General features: G+C 41.8%; 1 protein-coding gene across 1 annotated transcript in view; it reads right to left on the minus strand.

Moving 5' to 3' along the window:
- Positions 1 to 4,965: 4,965 nt before the first annotated feature.
- LOC145396715 (jouberin-like) overlaps positions 4,966 to 15,338 on the minus strand; it is a 39,905-nt gene continuing 29,532 nt past the window's right edge. Inside the window, exons 9-11 of the mRNA XM_080270002.1 lie at positions 12,143 to 13,714; positions 6,408 to 6,456; positions 4,966 to 5,076 (exon numbers count right to left, since the gene is read on the minus strand). Of these exons, the coding sequence (XP_080126128.1) occupies positions 4,966 to 5,076; positions 6,408 to 6,456; positions 12,143 to 13,714 (1,732 nt within the window). The remainder of the gene's footprint in view (positions 5,077 to 6,407; positions 6,457 to 12,142; positions 13,715 to 15,338) is intronic.

Genomic DNA, 15,338 nt, shown 5'->3' on the forward strand with positions numbered 1-15,338 from the left:
CTTTAAGATTTGTTTTTGACAAGTTTCATCACACCCAGGCTGTTCACGTGCCACGTGCCAAGTGCAGCATGTCAAAAATCTTCAAAAGAGGGCCACAGGCTAGAGAGTTTGTCGTAAAGGCATGAAACTTGGTAGGCAGAGAGCCATCAATATACTCTAGGCATCCTCAGGGTGTAAGGCAACACTTCAATGTTTTCAGATTTAAATGGCCTCACTCGTACCTCGCCAACAAAAGCATTTTACTGGTAAACAGTGGCCACAAACAAAATGCCTCAATTCCATCCTTTCCTCTGCCATTAGGTTGCCCTCTCACTCCAACTCACACTCCTTTCTCTCGTATATCTCTCCACTCTATCCCTCCTTCTCATCCTCAATCTCCCCCTCCCCCTCCCCTCCCCACCTCACTCATATACACTCTTATAGTCAGTCTCTTATTCTCCATTCTCTCTATATGGCCAAACCATTTCAGCATTTTTCACCTAATGCTTTCAATCAAATCCACGTGGACACCACAACACTCTTTCACTTCAAGTGTCTTTCTTTCTCTCCATATAACTCCACACACTTTTCTCAAATAACTCAGCATATCTGCTGAACAATAACAGAGAGAGAGAGAGAGAGAGAGAGAGAGAGAGAGAGAGAGAGAGAGAAAAAGGCAGTAGCCTCCCCAAAGCCCTAAAGTGAATTAATTGCTTATAAAGTGTTCAGACAACAGTTATAAGATTAATATTAATATCAGAGGCAAATTACTCTAAGAATGGTTAATTCCACTTAACAAGGAAGCACAACAATTTGCACTGTTAACTGCTGGCCAAGAGCTTCAAAATATAAAAAGAAATAGCCAGTTAGGGAAGAAAGGATTCATAATACACAACACAAAAATACAAATATTCACAGTGAAGACATGGCACAATACAGTTGTATTGCAGAGTATATGCAAACATACTTACACAAGAGTGTGTAAAGATACAAATGCACATAATGCAACTATGCTTTCAGTTCTGTGAAGACTTATGACTAACTGATCACCTGACTAGGAATGAACTATCACAATACACACAAAAATCTATTTCAGAATATACAATTTCTTCTTAAATTTTTTTCTCATGAAGTACTGTACAAGATATTCTCCTATAATTATACACAGCCAAGGCCATACTCTCTCATGCTTTGTGAAGATGAAAGCAGTTGCAACCCAAGTAAACAGTTGCTTGCCATTCAAAATTCTCACAACAGGTCACAATTCTGGGTTAAATGACTAGAAATGATCTTGAGTATGTGCAAAACTTATCCCGTATAAACAAACAGTCACAAAAACTATATCCAAACACTTTCCACATTATACAAATGCATACAGCAAACAATTTATTCTGAACATTGTTCTTAAAAGCTACATATAAGTTCAACAGTTATGATGTTTTCTGCTACAACTGTCTATGACATGCTACATATTTATGCTTACATTCAGAGACCACTGAATAAGCTAACACATGTTGATTCTTTCACTTGACCACAACTTGACTACAATTACAAACTTATCACCAAATGCATAATTAGTACAATTATATTAACAGATGCACCTCACAACCAGACACACCAACTACCTTATTCTAAGATGACCAAAGCCTTGGTTCTCATTCTGAAATCCATCATAATAAGTTGTTTGGACAATTGTACTGCTTACTATGCGGTTAAGCTACAATGACAAAAACACAGCATTATAAACTGGGAGTGAAAATGTACAAGATTCAATTAATTCAGAGGAGTATGTGTAGATGGTGTATTCAAAAGTATCAGGACTGGTTATGTAGTTCAAGCTCAATGGCAAGCAGGTGGCTCCAACCCTGTTGGCCATGTCTGTAAGTGTCCTGGCATGGCATGGCATGGCATGAGCTGCAGGTGGCTGTATAGTGCTGTGGTAAACTAGGGGAAGTAATGTGTGTCTGTGTCATGGTAATATGCAAGATGTCAAAGAGGACTGAGAAGCATCTGTGCATCAAGCTTTGTGTTAAAACCAGTAAATTCAATAGTGAGATGCTTAATATACTGAAAATAGCATATGGATATGCTCATAAGGGTTGTTCATAAGTATAAAGAGGGAAGAGCAGTTCTGAAAGTGACCTGAGGAAATTACTGCAAAAGCTTGTACCCTCTTTTGAAATGGCTGTCAACTGATTGTACACGAGATAGCCAATGAGTATGAAATATCTGTGGATTCATGTGACACAATTCTAATGAAAGATCTGCACATAGAATGTGTGTCTGCAAAGTTTGTGCCACATCTACTAACTCAGAAGCAGTGTGAACAGTGTCAGACAATCATCTCTGATTTGTTTTTGGTCAAACATGGCACATCACAACTGCAGAAATATCCACATTCCCCAGATTTGAGTCTTTGTGACTTTTTCCCCCCAATCTTAGGAAAGCTCTAATAAGACATCAGTTCAAGGCTGCTGAGGACATTATACATAATTTGAGTGAGGCTGGTCACTCTCATCTTAAATGCCAGGACCAACTTTCCTAGCCCCGGGCTCCTACACTCCTCATGGGGCAACGTAGGATTGGATGATGGATGGATGGATGGATGACAAGGACACCATTGGATATCTTGAAAGATGACATTGCAAACTGTTCCCAAAAGGGACAACAATGACAAGTAGCCTAATGTTCAGATGCTGAAAGGGACTACTGTACTCTGGAGGTGACCAGACTCATAAACCTGTAGGTACCATGTGCTTCATGTACTGACAACAATCCAGATACACCTCATATACTGTATAATCAAACACCTCATATACAAGTACAATATACCAAAAAATTATCTTGACACAAATGTTATTTCCACCTGTTTTATTTTCATAAGGCAAATATTTCTTAGTGTACTATGTACTTCATACACTACATAAAGTTAGAGCACTATGCTACACTAATAAACATAGTGGATATACTGTATACAAAAGTCATAAGTTATTAGAGAACATTTCAAAATTTCATCAACTGTTTCAAATGTGAAGAAGGAAAAAGTAAGGATACTTCTTTCAGGCAATGTTATAGTTAACAATCCAGTACTGCCCCATAAGGGGTGTAGGGTTCCAAGGTTATGTTGTTCAGTCAAGACATTTAGTGTCATTATGTAAGCAATATTCCCAAACCTATCTATCTATCTATCTATTGCCAGACGCCTCAATCCCGTTTGGGGTGGCCACAAACAAATCGCCTCCAAGTCGCCCTGTCCCCCGCCATTTCACTGCCCTGCTCCCAACTCACACCCCCCTCTCTCATATACCTCTCCACCCCATCCCTCCATCTCATCCTCACCACCCCTTACAAAATCAAACCCTTATGAATCCAAGTGGAGCACCTAAACTCACTAAACCACCAGTCATCTAAAAATTATGTACATCTAGCATTTTAGTGACACTTCTATGGCACATGTATTGAAGACACTTCTATGAAGACACTGTGTTTACAATATATTCTGAACACTTCCAGATATTCTAAGATCCAAATGACTACATGGAAAGCACTGACAGTTGTATTATGCTTCAAAGAAACCTACTTGACTATCAAGTCTGCCTCACACAACACATATCACAATTTTTACATTCACAAAAATACCTGAGAGAAAAGGTTGTAAGTTTCACTGAGACTTAACACACAAATTTTACATTAGTCACCAATTTAATATCATTTTCCAGAGCATCTACGAAAATTAACATTTTTAAGCAAAGATATTTCCAGATGTTACAATCTGTACCTCAAGTGTTGTTACCCAAACTAAACCACCATTAACTTATCTCATAATCACAACATGGACAACTCCTCAACACCACCTCTATAAAAGGTGTACAGGACTACCCGGATTAAGTGGATGGACTTCACCAGCCCCCCGGATTCATATCTATATGAACAAGGGATCACAACAACAATCCTGCATATTGATTGGTGACTGAAAGAAGTATATCCCCATAATGAATAATATACTAACTGCAAAGATACATCTTGTCCTCATTTAAAGTTGTTTTGTTATTGAGCAGCAGATAAATTAAACATCCTTTCTTCATCTAAAGATGCTTATATTCATTATAAAGTCACATATGAATGTGTTTGTGTTTTAAGCCCTTAACCATGAACCAGCAACATGTCTCTCCTACAGATGTTTCATTTAAAGTAGCAATTTACAGAAATCCTGGGCTTTAATTCCTATGTTGCAATGTGGCTTTCAAATGGCACTTTCATTAGCCTGTAGCATGACTTCCAGACTCTTGCCATATTTTCTCAGACTTTCCATGTTTCCACCTAGCACAGAATGCTTATGTTTGATCAGTGGCCTTACAAGGCTGGCACAGCCTTGTTTTTGCATGACAGTGGTGATGACTACTACCCACATGCCTGGCTGCTAGGTGCTGGAGAGGGACAACTTCATGCTGTGGCACCAATATAAATGGGTGAATCCACTGTTTACAAAATAGTACTGTACTTCATTGTCAACCCTACCCCCAGAAAGGAGGCTGATGTGAAATAAGGACTCTGGCCCTTAGTCTACTGGGTTCATGTTGAGATGGGCTTGAGGTTGCAACTACCATACTACTACTTGGCAATAGTCACTGAGTACATGTTCCAGCAACAACCAAAAACATGTTTAGATCATCATTTGGCATAAAGCTGGGCACCTACGGTCTTCCAGTTTCATTTAATTAAAGCAGAAAGATGGATTTACTTATGTTGATTTTTATATAGTATATATTATGCATTCTTATGAATACTTCTGAAATGAATTAGGTTAGTTTCTTCTAAAATCGCTCACACCATGGCCATATCCTCTGACTGGCACACTGCAACCTAGAGGACAGTCTTTGTAACAATTTTTGTTCAGTTTGGACCCAGTTCATGGGCATAATTTTGCATATGGGTAAAACCCTTCCTTCAGAGCAAATCCCTGCACAGTGAAATCATAACAGTGAGCTATAACTGGTGTTCTGCTACCTTGTGTCTGCGAGCTCGGGCCTTGCTGGGGGTCACCTCTGGGTCAGACAAGAAACTTACACCACCAGTGGACGACGGCACCGCGATTACCTGTCAGGAAGCAAGCAGGGGTGTGTGACAAGAGGGTAACATACTGGATGTGAAGAGAGGGAGACGCATAATTAGAGGAGGAAGGGACATAAGCTGAAAGAGAAAGGCATAAGTAGAGAAGGAAAGGCACAAGTAGAGAGGAAGTGGCATGTGTAGAGGGAGATGGGTGTGAAAAAAGGAAAAGGAATGTGACTGGATGCATAGAAATAGGTAGATATGCAGGGAGATAATATATGGGAGGGAAAAGGGATATGTAAAGAGCCAAAGAAACACAAAGCAAGGCACAGATATGTACAGAGGAGCAGAAAAATGCCCCTTCAGTACAGCGATGGCTCTTTACTGTGCTGAACTTGTGCTATTGTTAGACCGCTTCAGTTCAGCTTAGAATACACCTCTGGGACTGATGGGGCTTAAAACGGTCTCCATTGCCTCCTTCATCACAGTAATAGTTCATTATTCTACACTTGATGCCACCAGATACTCTCATTCGGTTTAGGACAAGGGTAGGTATTAGGAGATGGAAGTGGGAAATGCAAGAGCTAACTGTTTAGTACGGGTAATCTGTCACAAGCTGAATAAAATCACCACGAAGTAGCAAAATAAATATAAACATGTCATAATAACAAGGGTCTCATGTTAAGGCAATATGGTTCAAAACCAAGAGGCAGCTGATGATTTCTCTATCATGCAAAATGCTGCCACACTGCCTGACATAATGATGAACATCTACATAATGAAAAATATGCAAATAAAAAGGTGGTTATGTCAGCGAGATGAAGCCACAAAACCTGGGGCTTGAATGATGTGTGAATGACTGTGGCCTATTTCACCTGGCATGCAGCTGATAGTTCTCCAACTCTGTATTTTTTCTTCCTTCGTTTCTATAGACTACAACACCCCATCTTAGGTAGAAAAAAATTGTCAGGATAATGATGATAATAAAATGCTTTCAGGGACATAGGGAGGACTTCTACAACTTAGATTATGCGGGAGAGGGATGCCTTCACCTGGTGATGTAGATATAAACAAGTGGTTTTGCTGACTGATTATACAAACCTCCCTCATCTTCCTCTCTTCCTACTTCTCTCTTTCCCTCCTGTCACTTTTTTTTTACCCTTCTTTCCACTTCAGGGTGCTCTACACTATGTGACACATTTAATGGTTTCCTGTACCACAGGCCCTTCAAAACCTAAGAGAGGTAACAGGGGCACACACACAGTAAGGTTCCAATGGGCTTGAGCCCCTGCCCCTTTGCCCTGCCAGTTACAAAGTGCTTTACTATTTTGCTTCTCCCTCTCTATTAGTAACTGGCAACAGGTGTGCTCTCTCACCTCTTTATTTAACTTGAGCCCCTGACCCCCAGATTGTCCATGCATGCCACTGAGGGGGCAACAGGGGACTGGCTAGCTGCACTACCATTACCCACATGTTGATGGAGCTAATGGAGAATGTTTTTAAGCTCTTCAGTATGAGAATCTGCCTTAAGCTGAATAAAATCATATGAAAGTAGCAAGTGCAGGTACAACTAACCAACATATGAATACTATCTGGTGATCTAGGGGTTTAGGGTGCTTGAATTGGATGTGGACCATATGGGAATGTATGCTATGGGCAGTTGGGGTTTATTACTCATACAATACAACATGGAAGAATGAGTGACCATTTGTGCCTTAAACATCTGGACTGCATGGCCTAGCTCTGTGAACCTGCACTGATGGGGTGATAAAAGAATGAATAATGAATGGATAGATAGATGGTAGCAAGAACAGGAAAAAAAAAGTCACTGCACTCAGAGGTTTAATGAAGAATGTTCTAACCTGTTCAGTATGAGAAGTGGGTCCTAAGCTGAACATAATCATTTGGAGGTAGCAAGAATAAAATACAGTACTGCAAAGACTGACACTGTACCACTGGGGTTAGTAGAGAATATTTCTAACGCATTCAGCATACGAGTAAGAGGTTTGCCCTTTGTCAAACAGGTAAGTGCACTTGGGCAAAGTAACACTTCTGCCCTACAACTGGCGTACAGGAACATTTACCTTTGTCCTGTGCTCAGACTCAAATTACTTCATCCACGCCTGATCCTCAGCCCTTCCACTAAATTTGGTCCAAATCTCATGAAAACTATTTGAGTTGACCCCACCCAGTAACAATGATTTTTCTTCTTAAAACTCAATCTTTTTACCTTTGCCTGACCATCAACCCTTCCCCCAAATGTATTCTAAATCAAATCAAACCATTTAAGTTACAGGGTTGAACCTTTAACCATGAACTTTGGCCTTCAACACAGTATGTCTAATCCTTGCCTTGCCTTGAAACCTTTCATTAGTTTCATCTAAATCAGATCAAACTGATTAAGCTGGCCTTGCCCTGAGACCATGACCTTTGTCCTTCTGTGCAACCATTGGCTGACTCTAAACCCTTGCACCAAGTCTGGTTAAAATTTGATAAAACCTGGTTGAGTTATAATGTTCAGACACAAGCAGACACACACTAACAGACACAGTGGGAAAAACAATACACCCACTGCACTTCATGCAAGCAGATGTAATAAAAACATTTGGAGGCTGCATGTATTAACCCTTTAACCGCAGGTGTCATCCCAGAATGACATTGCAAAAACTGGACCAAACCGTGGGTGTCATTCTCGAATGTTTGTGAATATTTTGAATACCGCGCGTTTTTTCCGTGCACCAATTGTTTCAAGGGAGAGTAGCTATTAAGTTCTTTCACTCCAGCCGACCCCCACCTCCCTCCTCCCACCCCCCGGGCCCCCCACCCCACCCCTGACCAAACATGCATCAGTATCTGTCCAGCTGTGTGAGTGACAACACCGCTGATGTGGCAGTGAAGTGCGGGCAATTACAGTGCCTTTTACCTGCCTCAGTGAACACAGAGTGGATGTTTATCGTATGTGCAGTGTTCATATATGTTTACAGTATTATTATCAGAATGAGGTTGGCATTTGGTAATGGTGTGTGAGCGAAAAATAGTGATTACAACACCGCTGATGTGGCAGTGAAGTGCGGGCAATTACAGTGCCTTTTACCTGCCTCAGTGAACACAGAGTGGGTGTTTATCGTATATGCAGTGTTCATATATGTTTATGGTATTATTATCAGAATGAGGTTGGCATTTGGTAATGGTGTGTGAGTGAAAAATAGTGATTACAACACCGTTGATGTGGCAGTGAAGTGCGGGCAATTACAGTGCCTTTTACCTGCCTCAGTGAACACAGAGTGGGTGTTTATCGTATGTGCAGTGTTCATATATGTTTATGGTATTATTATCAGAATGAGGTTGGCATTTGGTAATGGTGTGTGACCGAAAAATAGTGATTTTAGATCGCTCACTTCTAATGGCACTGCCCATCCAGAGAGTCAACGAAATCATGAAACCTACATCATTGCAAAGCCGAAGGTTAGTACTTTCTAATGGTACCTTATTTTTTGCTCTAGATTTATTCTGTGCAGAGTTATAAAGGTTTAAAGTTTGTTTACATTTTGGCTGGAACCCCCGCGGGAGAGGCCAGTCGGGGCAAAACAATGCCCGCGGTTAAAAAAAAAAAAAAGTGACATTAACATGGATGAGGGTGTGTGTGTGTAGTGTCTCAAGCCCTTTCCGAACAAGAGGTCTGCCTTAAGCTGAATAAAACTGTTTGGTTGTAGTAAGATTTGAAGACACAAGATGCCATAGCAGAGAGCTTAAATGAATAAAGCAATGAGATGATACAGTCTCATGGTAATGAGAGCCACATTGATATCTATTCTTTCATGACTAATTTTTATATAATACTGTATACCTAACTCTCTATAAAGCATAAGAAGTGCTATGCTCTATGGCTGTGAGACCTGTTCAGTGAGAGAAGAAACAAGCAGACTGGAGTTAACAGAAATGATGATGCTGAGATGGTTAAGTTGAGTAACACTAAAAGAAAGAACTGAGAACAGCATGCTACGAGAAAGATTTGACGTGAGATACTCGCGTGAACCAACAGGTCACAATGATTTGCACTTCTCAAAAAGAAGGGAGAAGGTCGCTAGCTTAGGGGGTTAACATGTATGAATGTGGAGGGAAAATACCCACAGGCAGTCCAAAGAAGACATGGGATAAGATCCTGCAACAAACTTTCGACATAGGGGTATGAGTACATGAATAATTTCATTCATTTCATCATCCAATCCTACACTGTCCAATGAGGAGTGTAAGAGCCCAGGGCTAGGCAAGTTGGTCCTGACATCAAAGATGAGAGTGACCAGCCTCACTCATCCCTGAGTGGCATTACATTTGCAATAAACCCAAACCACTCCTTGGATATAAACCTTCACTGGCTCAATCTGACTGGAGTGCAGTAATTACCCACTAAATCACAAGGCACCAAAATTTGGTTATATGGTTACCATCCAGCATAGTAAATGGTTTCTTGGTGTACAGGAAACCATTTGGCTTGTCACTCAGTGTAGAGTAACCTACGGGCAGAAGGAAGAGGATAGACTGAAGGAAAGCAAAGACAGAAGAGGGAATGTAAAGTCACCCACAGGCAGCATGATGATGAAAGAATGAAGGAAAGAAAGACAGAAGACGATGGAAGGAAAGAAGAATGGAGGAGAGGAAAGGGAAGACACCTGAGAGCAGCACTTAACTGGGTGAGTGGATGGTTAGCCCCCCAACCTACCACAGAAATGGTGCAAAAGTGTGACACACACACAGAGCTGCCATCAAATGAAAAGACCTACATGTGCCAACATGACCAACAGTCTCTAAATGTAACAAAATGTAACATAACCCAAATCCCCTCACTACAAGGCATTTTTCTCAAGGTGAATAGATTCATCTGGTAGCACCAAGCATAAAAACATCTTTGTTGTAATGAACAAGTTAATATTATCCTGTATGGCAGTTACGTTATTGTATTATCAACAAATTTCGCATTTAAAAACTTCAGAGAGAGAGAAAAAGAGAGAGACAGAGACAGAGAGACAGAAATCTTCATGGTATAATTATATATTAATGTACTGAACAACATGGGACATTAGCAACCTTTATCATGCTTCAAACACTACTTCACCAGCTAATGGACTAATTAAAGTGGACTTACTCTTACAAATTTATATGTACTGTAACATATCTACCTAAATGACCATTATCTAACATACCTTGCCAACATGAGCCTTCTTTTTGTGATGTTGTGTTGGAAGTTGTGGTGTAGTTGTGGCAGTGGTAGTGGTGATGGTTGTGGTGGTGGTGGGGACAGTTGATGACAGTCTGCAAATAAATGATCACCATCATCATCATCATCATCATAACTGTCACTAACATTATCATCATCATCATCAAAATCATCAGAGTCCTTCATCATCGTAACTGCCACTGTTGTTATCATCATCATCGTCACCATCCTGACCTTTTTTATCACCAAAGCATGAGTAAAGAAGGCTCTGTGACATCATCATCATCATCATCATCATCATCATCATCATCATCTAACCCTGCGTTGCCCCATAAGAAGCGTAGGAGCCCAGGACTAAGCAAGTTGGTCCTGACATTTAAGATGAGAGTGACCTGTCTCACTCATCCCTGAGTGGCAATATGTGAGCAATCAACCTCAACCACCCCTTGAATATGGAAACCTGCACTAGCTCAATCCGACTGGAGTGTCTTAATTATCCACTAAACGACCAGGCGTCATAAACTGGTTATTTGGTTACCAGTACTACCTAGTGTAGTAAATGGTTTCCTGGTGTACAGGAAACCATTTGGCTTGTCACTCAGTGTCGAGTCACCCATAGGCAGAAGGAAGAGGAAAGAATAAAGGAAAAAAAAGACAGAAGAGGGAGAATAGAGTCACCTGCAGGCATAAGGAGAAAGAAAAAATGAAGGAAAGAATGGCAGAAGAGGATGGAAGGAAAGAAGGAAGGAAGAAAGGAAAGGGCAGTCACCTGAGAGCAGCACTACATCAAGTAGGTGGATGGTGAGCGTCCCCACTGACCAGTAAGGCTCTATGACAACAATAAAATTATAAAAGAGAGAGAACTATCAATGGTATTCCCAGTGCAATTAAGACCTCATTAACATAGTCCACTACCCTGATTCTTCATCTTCATCATTCCTACCAAATTTGCCCACATTTACAGTGAGTAAAAAAATCAGTAACACAATTCTATGATCTCACTGAGAACAGTAACTCCCTCACTACAATAGAGTAAGTCATCCATTTTCTGTCACTCTGTAATGCAAGAGTTAATCGTTACTCTCAGTCCTTCGTGTCTCCAACAGGTCAACTCTGAAACTTTCTCAGTCTGCATTTTCTTAAGCCTATAACCTCAAACGTTTAAAAGCAATGTGTTCACACATCTCAAAATACATGGTTCTTGATGGGTCTTGAATCTGACTTCTTGTATGTTTTTCCTGGAAACAACAACTTGTACACATCCAGCCTTTGGTTCTTTCTTACTTGCATCAGAAAAAAAAATAGTAGCTAAATACAGTATATTAATAAAAGGGGATGCTCACCATCCACTCACTCGATGTAGTGCTGCTCTCGGGTGTCTGCCCTTTCCTCTCCATCCTTCTTTCCTTCCATTCTCTTCTGTCTTTCTTTCCCTCATTCTTTCCTTGTCCTTCTGCCTACGGGTGACTTTACACTCCCTCTTCTGTCTTTCTTTCCTTCATTCTTTCCACTTCCTTCGCCTGTGGGTGACTCTACACTAAGTGACAAGCCAAATGGTTTCCTGTACACCAGGAAACCATTTACTATGCTGGGTGGTAACCATATAACCAAATTTTGGTGCCTGGTGGTTTAGTGGGTAATTACTGCACTCCAATCGGATTGAGCTGGTGAAGGTTTATATCCAAGCGGTGGTTGGGGTTGACTGCTCATGTAATGCCTCTCAGGGTAGTGAGGCTGGTCACTCTCAGCTTAAATGTCGGGACCACCTGCCTAGCCCTGGGCTCCTACGCTCCTCATGGGGCACTGTAGGATTGGATGATGGATGGATGGATGGATAAAGATTAAGAGAGATAATAAATATGGCCCTAAGAACAAAAATAGAATGTATGATATTACCTCCGTGTGTTGTTGGTGAATGTATCTGTGGTCACCATCTTGAGGACAGCATCCAATTTTCTTAGCACTGAATCCCTCTGGTGGTGGTGCCCTCTCCTACTGCCTGATTCTCGTCTCACCAACTCCTCACTGAATATAGATGCTGAGCTGACTTGAGAGTGGCTGAGGTGCTGTGAGACTATGCCCTGTGACTGACCAAAACTCTTTGAAACAAACGACTTGCTGAATTGCTGAGAGATGACCTGAGACTGACTTATTTCCTGTGAGACAGTTTGTGATTGGATGAAAGTGTGAGATGCACTGAGGGAAGATGCTGGAGTGTTTTGCCTGAACACTGTACTGGGAGGAGGAATTGGGGACCCTGTTTCATGTTGCTGACTTGAATAACTCCGTACTGAGGTGCTCATGCCCAATGGGATTCCTTCTTCACTCTGGGATGGCAGTGAGTCAGGAGGAAGGCTGGATGCAGTGTTCTGGGGGCCTACCAGCAGGACAGGGGTATCTGGACTGCAGAAAGCCAAGGCAGCCAGGTGGTCATATGGGTGATAGTCTACACAGGAAAGGGGGCCTGGTAAGGTGTTAGCCAGTGGGGAGGCAGGCAAGCCCGTGTCAGAGTGCCAGGCATGCAAGGTACCTTCCTCATCACCTGTTATGATCCACGTGCCACAGGGTGTGACACAACCACGAAGTTGCTGAATCACGTTGACTGCACCACTCAGCCTCTGTGTCACTGTCCAAGTTCTGCCACACACTAGGCGCAGCTGACTGTCCCTGCAGTGGACCAACACTCTCCACCCCTCAGGTATGGGGACTATGGCATTGATGGGGACACCCCTCGCTTCATCCAACACCACTCTTTGATCCTTTCTCAATATCTTTTTTCGTCGGCTTTCATGTTTCTCCCCACCAGCACTCTCTGTATCCCACACCATTATAACCCCCTGACTATCCCCAGACAAGACCTGCTTCCCAGCGTGAGTCAGACACAGTGTTGTAACATAGCCCTGATGGCCTGGCAACTCCTGCATTAAACTGAACCCTTTCCCACCTTTCTGCTGGCCCCAAATCCGCACAAGATGGTCATAGCAGCCAGTGGCCACGTGACCACTGGGTAAAAATATGGCTGCATACACAAAGGCTGGGTGGGTTAGAATCTGTGGTTCCTCACCCTCTGACCCCAGTGACCATACCCTGGCAGTGGCATCAGCTGAGGCTGACAGCAACATGGTGTCATGGCTGCCCCAGCAAAGGTCATATACCAGGCCCATGTGGCCAGGAAGAATTTGTTCCAAACTACCAGATGGTATGCGGTACACCCGTATAGCCCCGTGACCTCCACAAGCCAACCTTACACCATCCTGGGAAAATTTCACCACCATACAGCCTTGAGGAGTTGGTGGCAACCTGACTAATACTTGTCCAGGCAGTTGACATGGCTGGTGTGGCCGCCGACCCCATTTCACCTCAGATTCTTGTGATGCAACTGGGCTTGTGCCACTTCCACTGGCTAGAGATCCCTGGATCTCATTCACCAAACCACCACTTGCCTCAGCCTGTGTTGCTAACATGGATCTGAAATAATTCATCATGCTAATTATGCAGTCACTGTCAGAATTCCAACCACACCATTTCACCATAACTGGTAGGTACTGACAGCAATGACTTGGAAGGTAACATTATAAAAAAGAAAACACTCACACACACACACACACACACACACACAAACACACACACACACACAAGAAATACAGTTTTCTATACAGATGCACAGACCTGTGGAATAGCCTGGACAGAGAGATCGTCCAGTCTAAAAACTTAAATGAGTTCAAAGCAAAATTTGACTTCTTGAGAAATGGAGACGGGACCCCACGAGTGTAGTTCATATCCTGTATATTACAACTATGGTGGTACCAATCTTAAGTGGTGGTTTGGGTGGGGCACCAACCTCTGTACAGTGTTGTTACGTGTTCCATACCCTATGTGAATGGCTCTGATATATGTAATAGGCATCACAATAAGATAAACACATAAGAATATAATGGTAAATTGTGTATTATAATATATGAAAGAACAGTAAACTTATTATGCGTAAAATATTTATACGGCAATACAGAAACGTGGCATAAATATTTTACAGTGTTGCTTAAAAAAAGTAGTCACTTTTATTGGCTGTTACCGTATTTCTGGGGTTGGTAATAATGTCACAATTATGATTATAAGATAATGTGCAGGAATATAAGTAAAAATATGTCAATTTCTTAGTAAAAAAAAAAATAATACATTAAACCCTCGTGAGCGGCAACACTCACACCCAGTCCCACCTGGCCAGAGCTTCCTCTATCCTAGGCCAGTTTGGGGACACCTCTTAAAAAAAGATGAGCCAAGACTTTTACCTCCTGGGTGGTGTGGAAATAAAGCCAAATTGACAATATGTACATTATAAAGTAAAAGAAAATAACCAAAATGTATCCTAAAATACCACAGATGAGAGAGAGAGAGAGAGAGAGAGAGAGAGAGGGGGGGGGAAGGCAGACCAGGGGCAGTGTTGAGTGCAGCTGAGTGAGAGATGGAGGAAGGGTGGGAACGAAGGAGGGAGAGTGATTGAATGAAAACAAATCATGGCGCCACAATAGTGAGGTCATCTGGCGCCATATGTAAAACAATAATATTTTTAAATATAATCAGATATAATAAAAACAAAATAAAGAAATGAAAGCACAAGTTTATGTCACTCATAAAAGAAACAAAATTCCAAGGGTGACGCACATCTCCCCCCAGGAGAGAGAGAGAGAGAGAGAGAGAGGCATCGTAGGTATGGAAAACGTGGCAACACTGTACAGAGGTTGGTGCCCCACCCAAACCGCCAGTTAAGAATGGTACCACCATAGGTAAATACACACAAACACACACACACACACACTGAGCACAGATCTTAATAATCTGGCAAGCCTGAAGTTCCAGTTTTGTCAAATTACTGATATAACAAAATATACAATACCGATATTTAACTTTTAAAAATGGCTTATGGAACTACAGAAATATTCAGCACCATCCTTGCCTTGAATCTTATCAAGAAATCTTAATGTGTGAGAGTGCTATCATTTCATACCATTCATCCATCCTTCATCCAATCCTATGTTGCCCCATGAGAAGTGAAGGAGCCCGGGGCTAGGCAAGTTGGTCCTGACATTTAAGA

This window comes from Coenobita brevimanus, chromosome 39 (genome assembly GCF_032717465.1).
Source record: "Coenobita brevimanus isolate Jiangsu-jjx chromosome 39, ASM3271746v2, whole genome shotgun sequence".
NCBI lineage: Eukaryota > Metazoa > Arthropoda > Malacostraca > Decapoda > Coenobitidae > Coenobita > Coenobita brevimanus.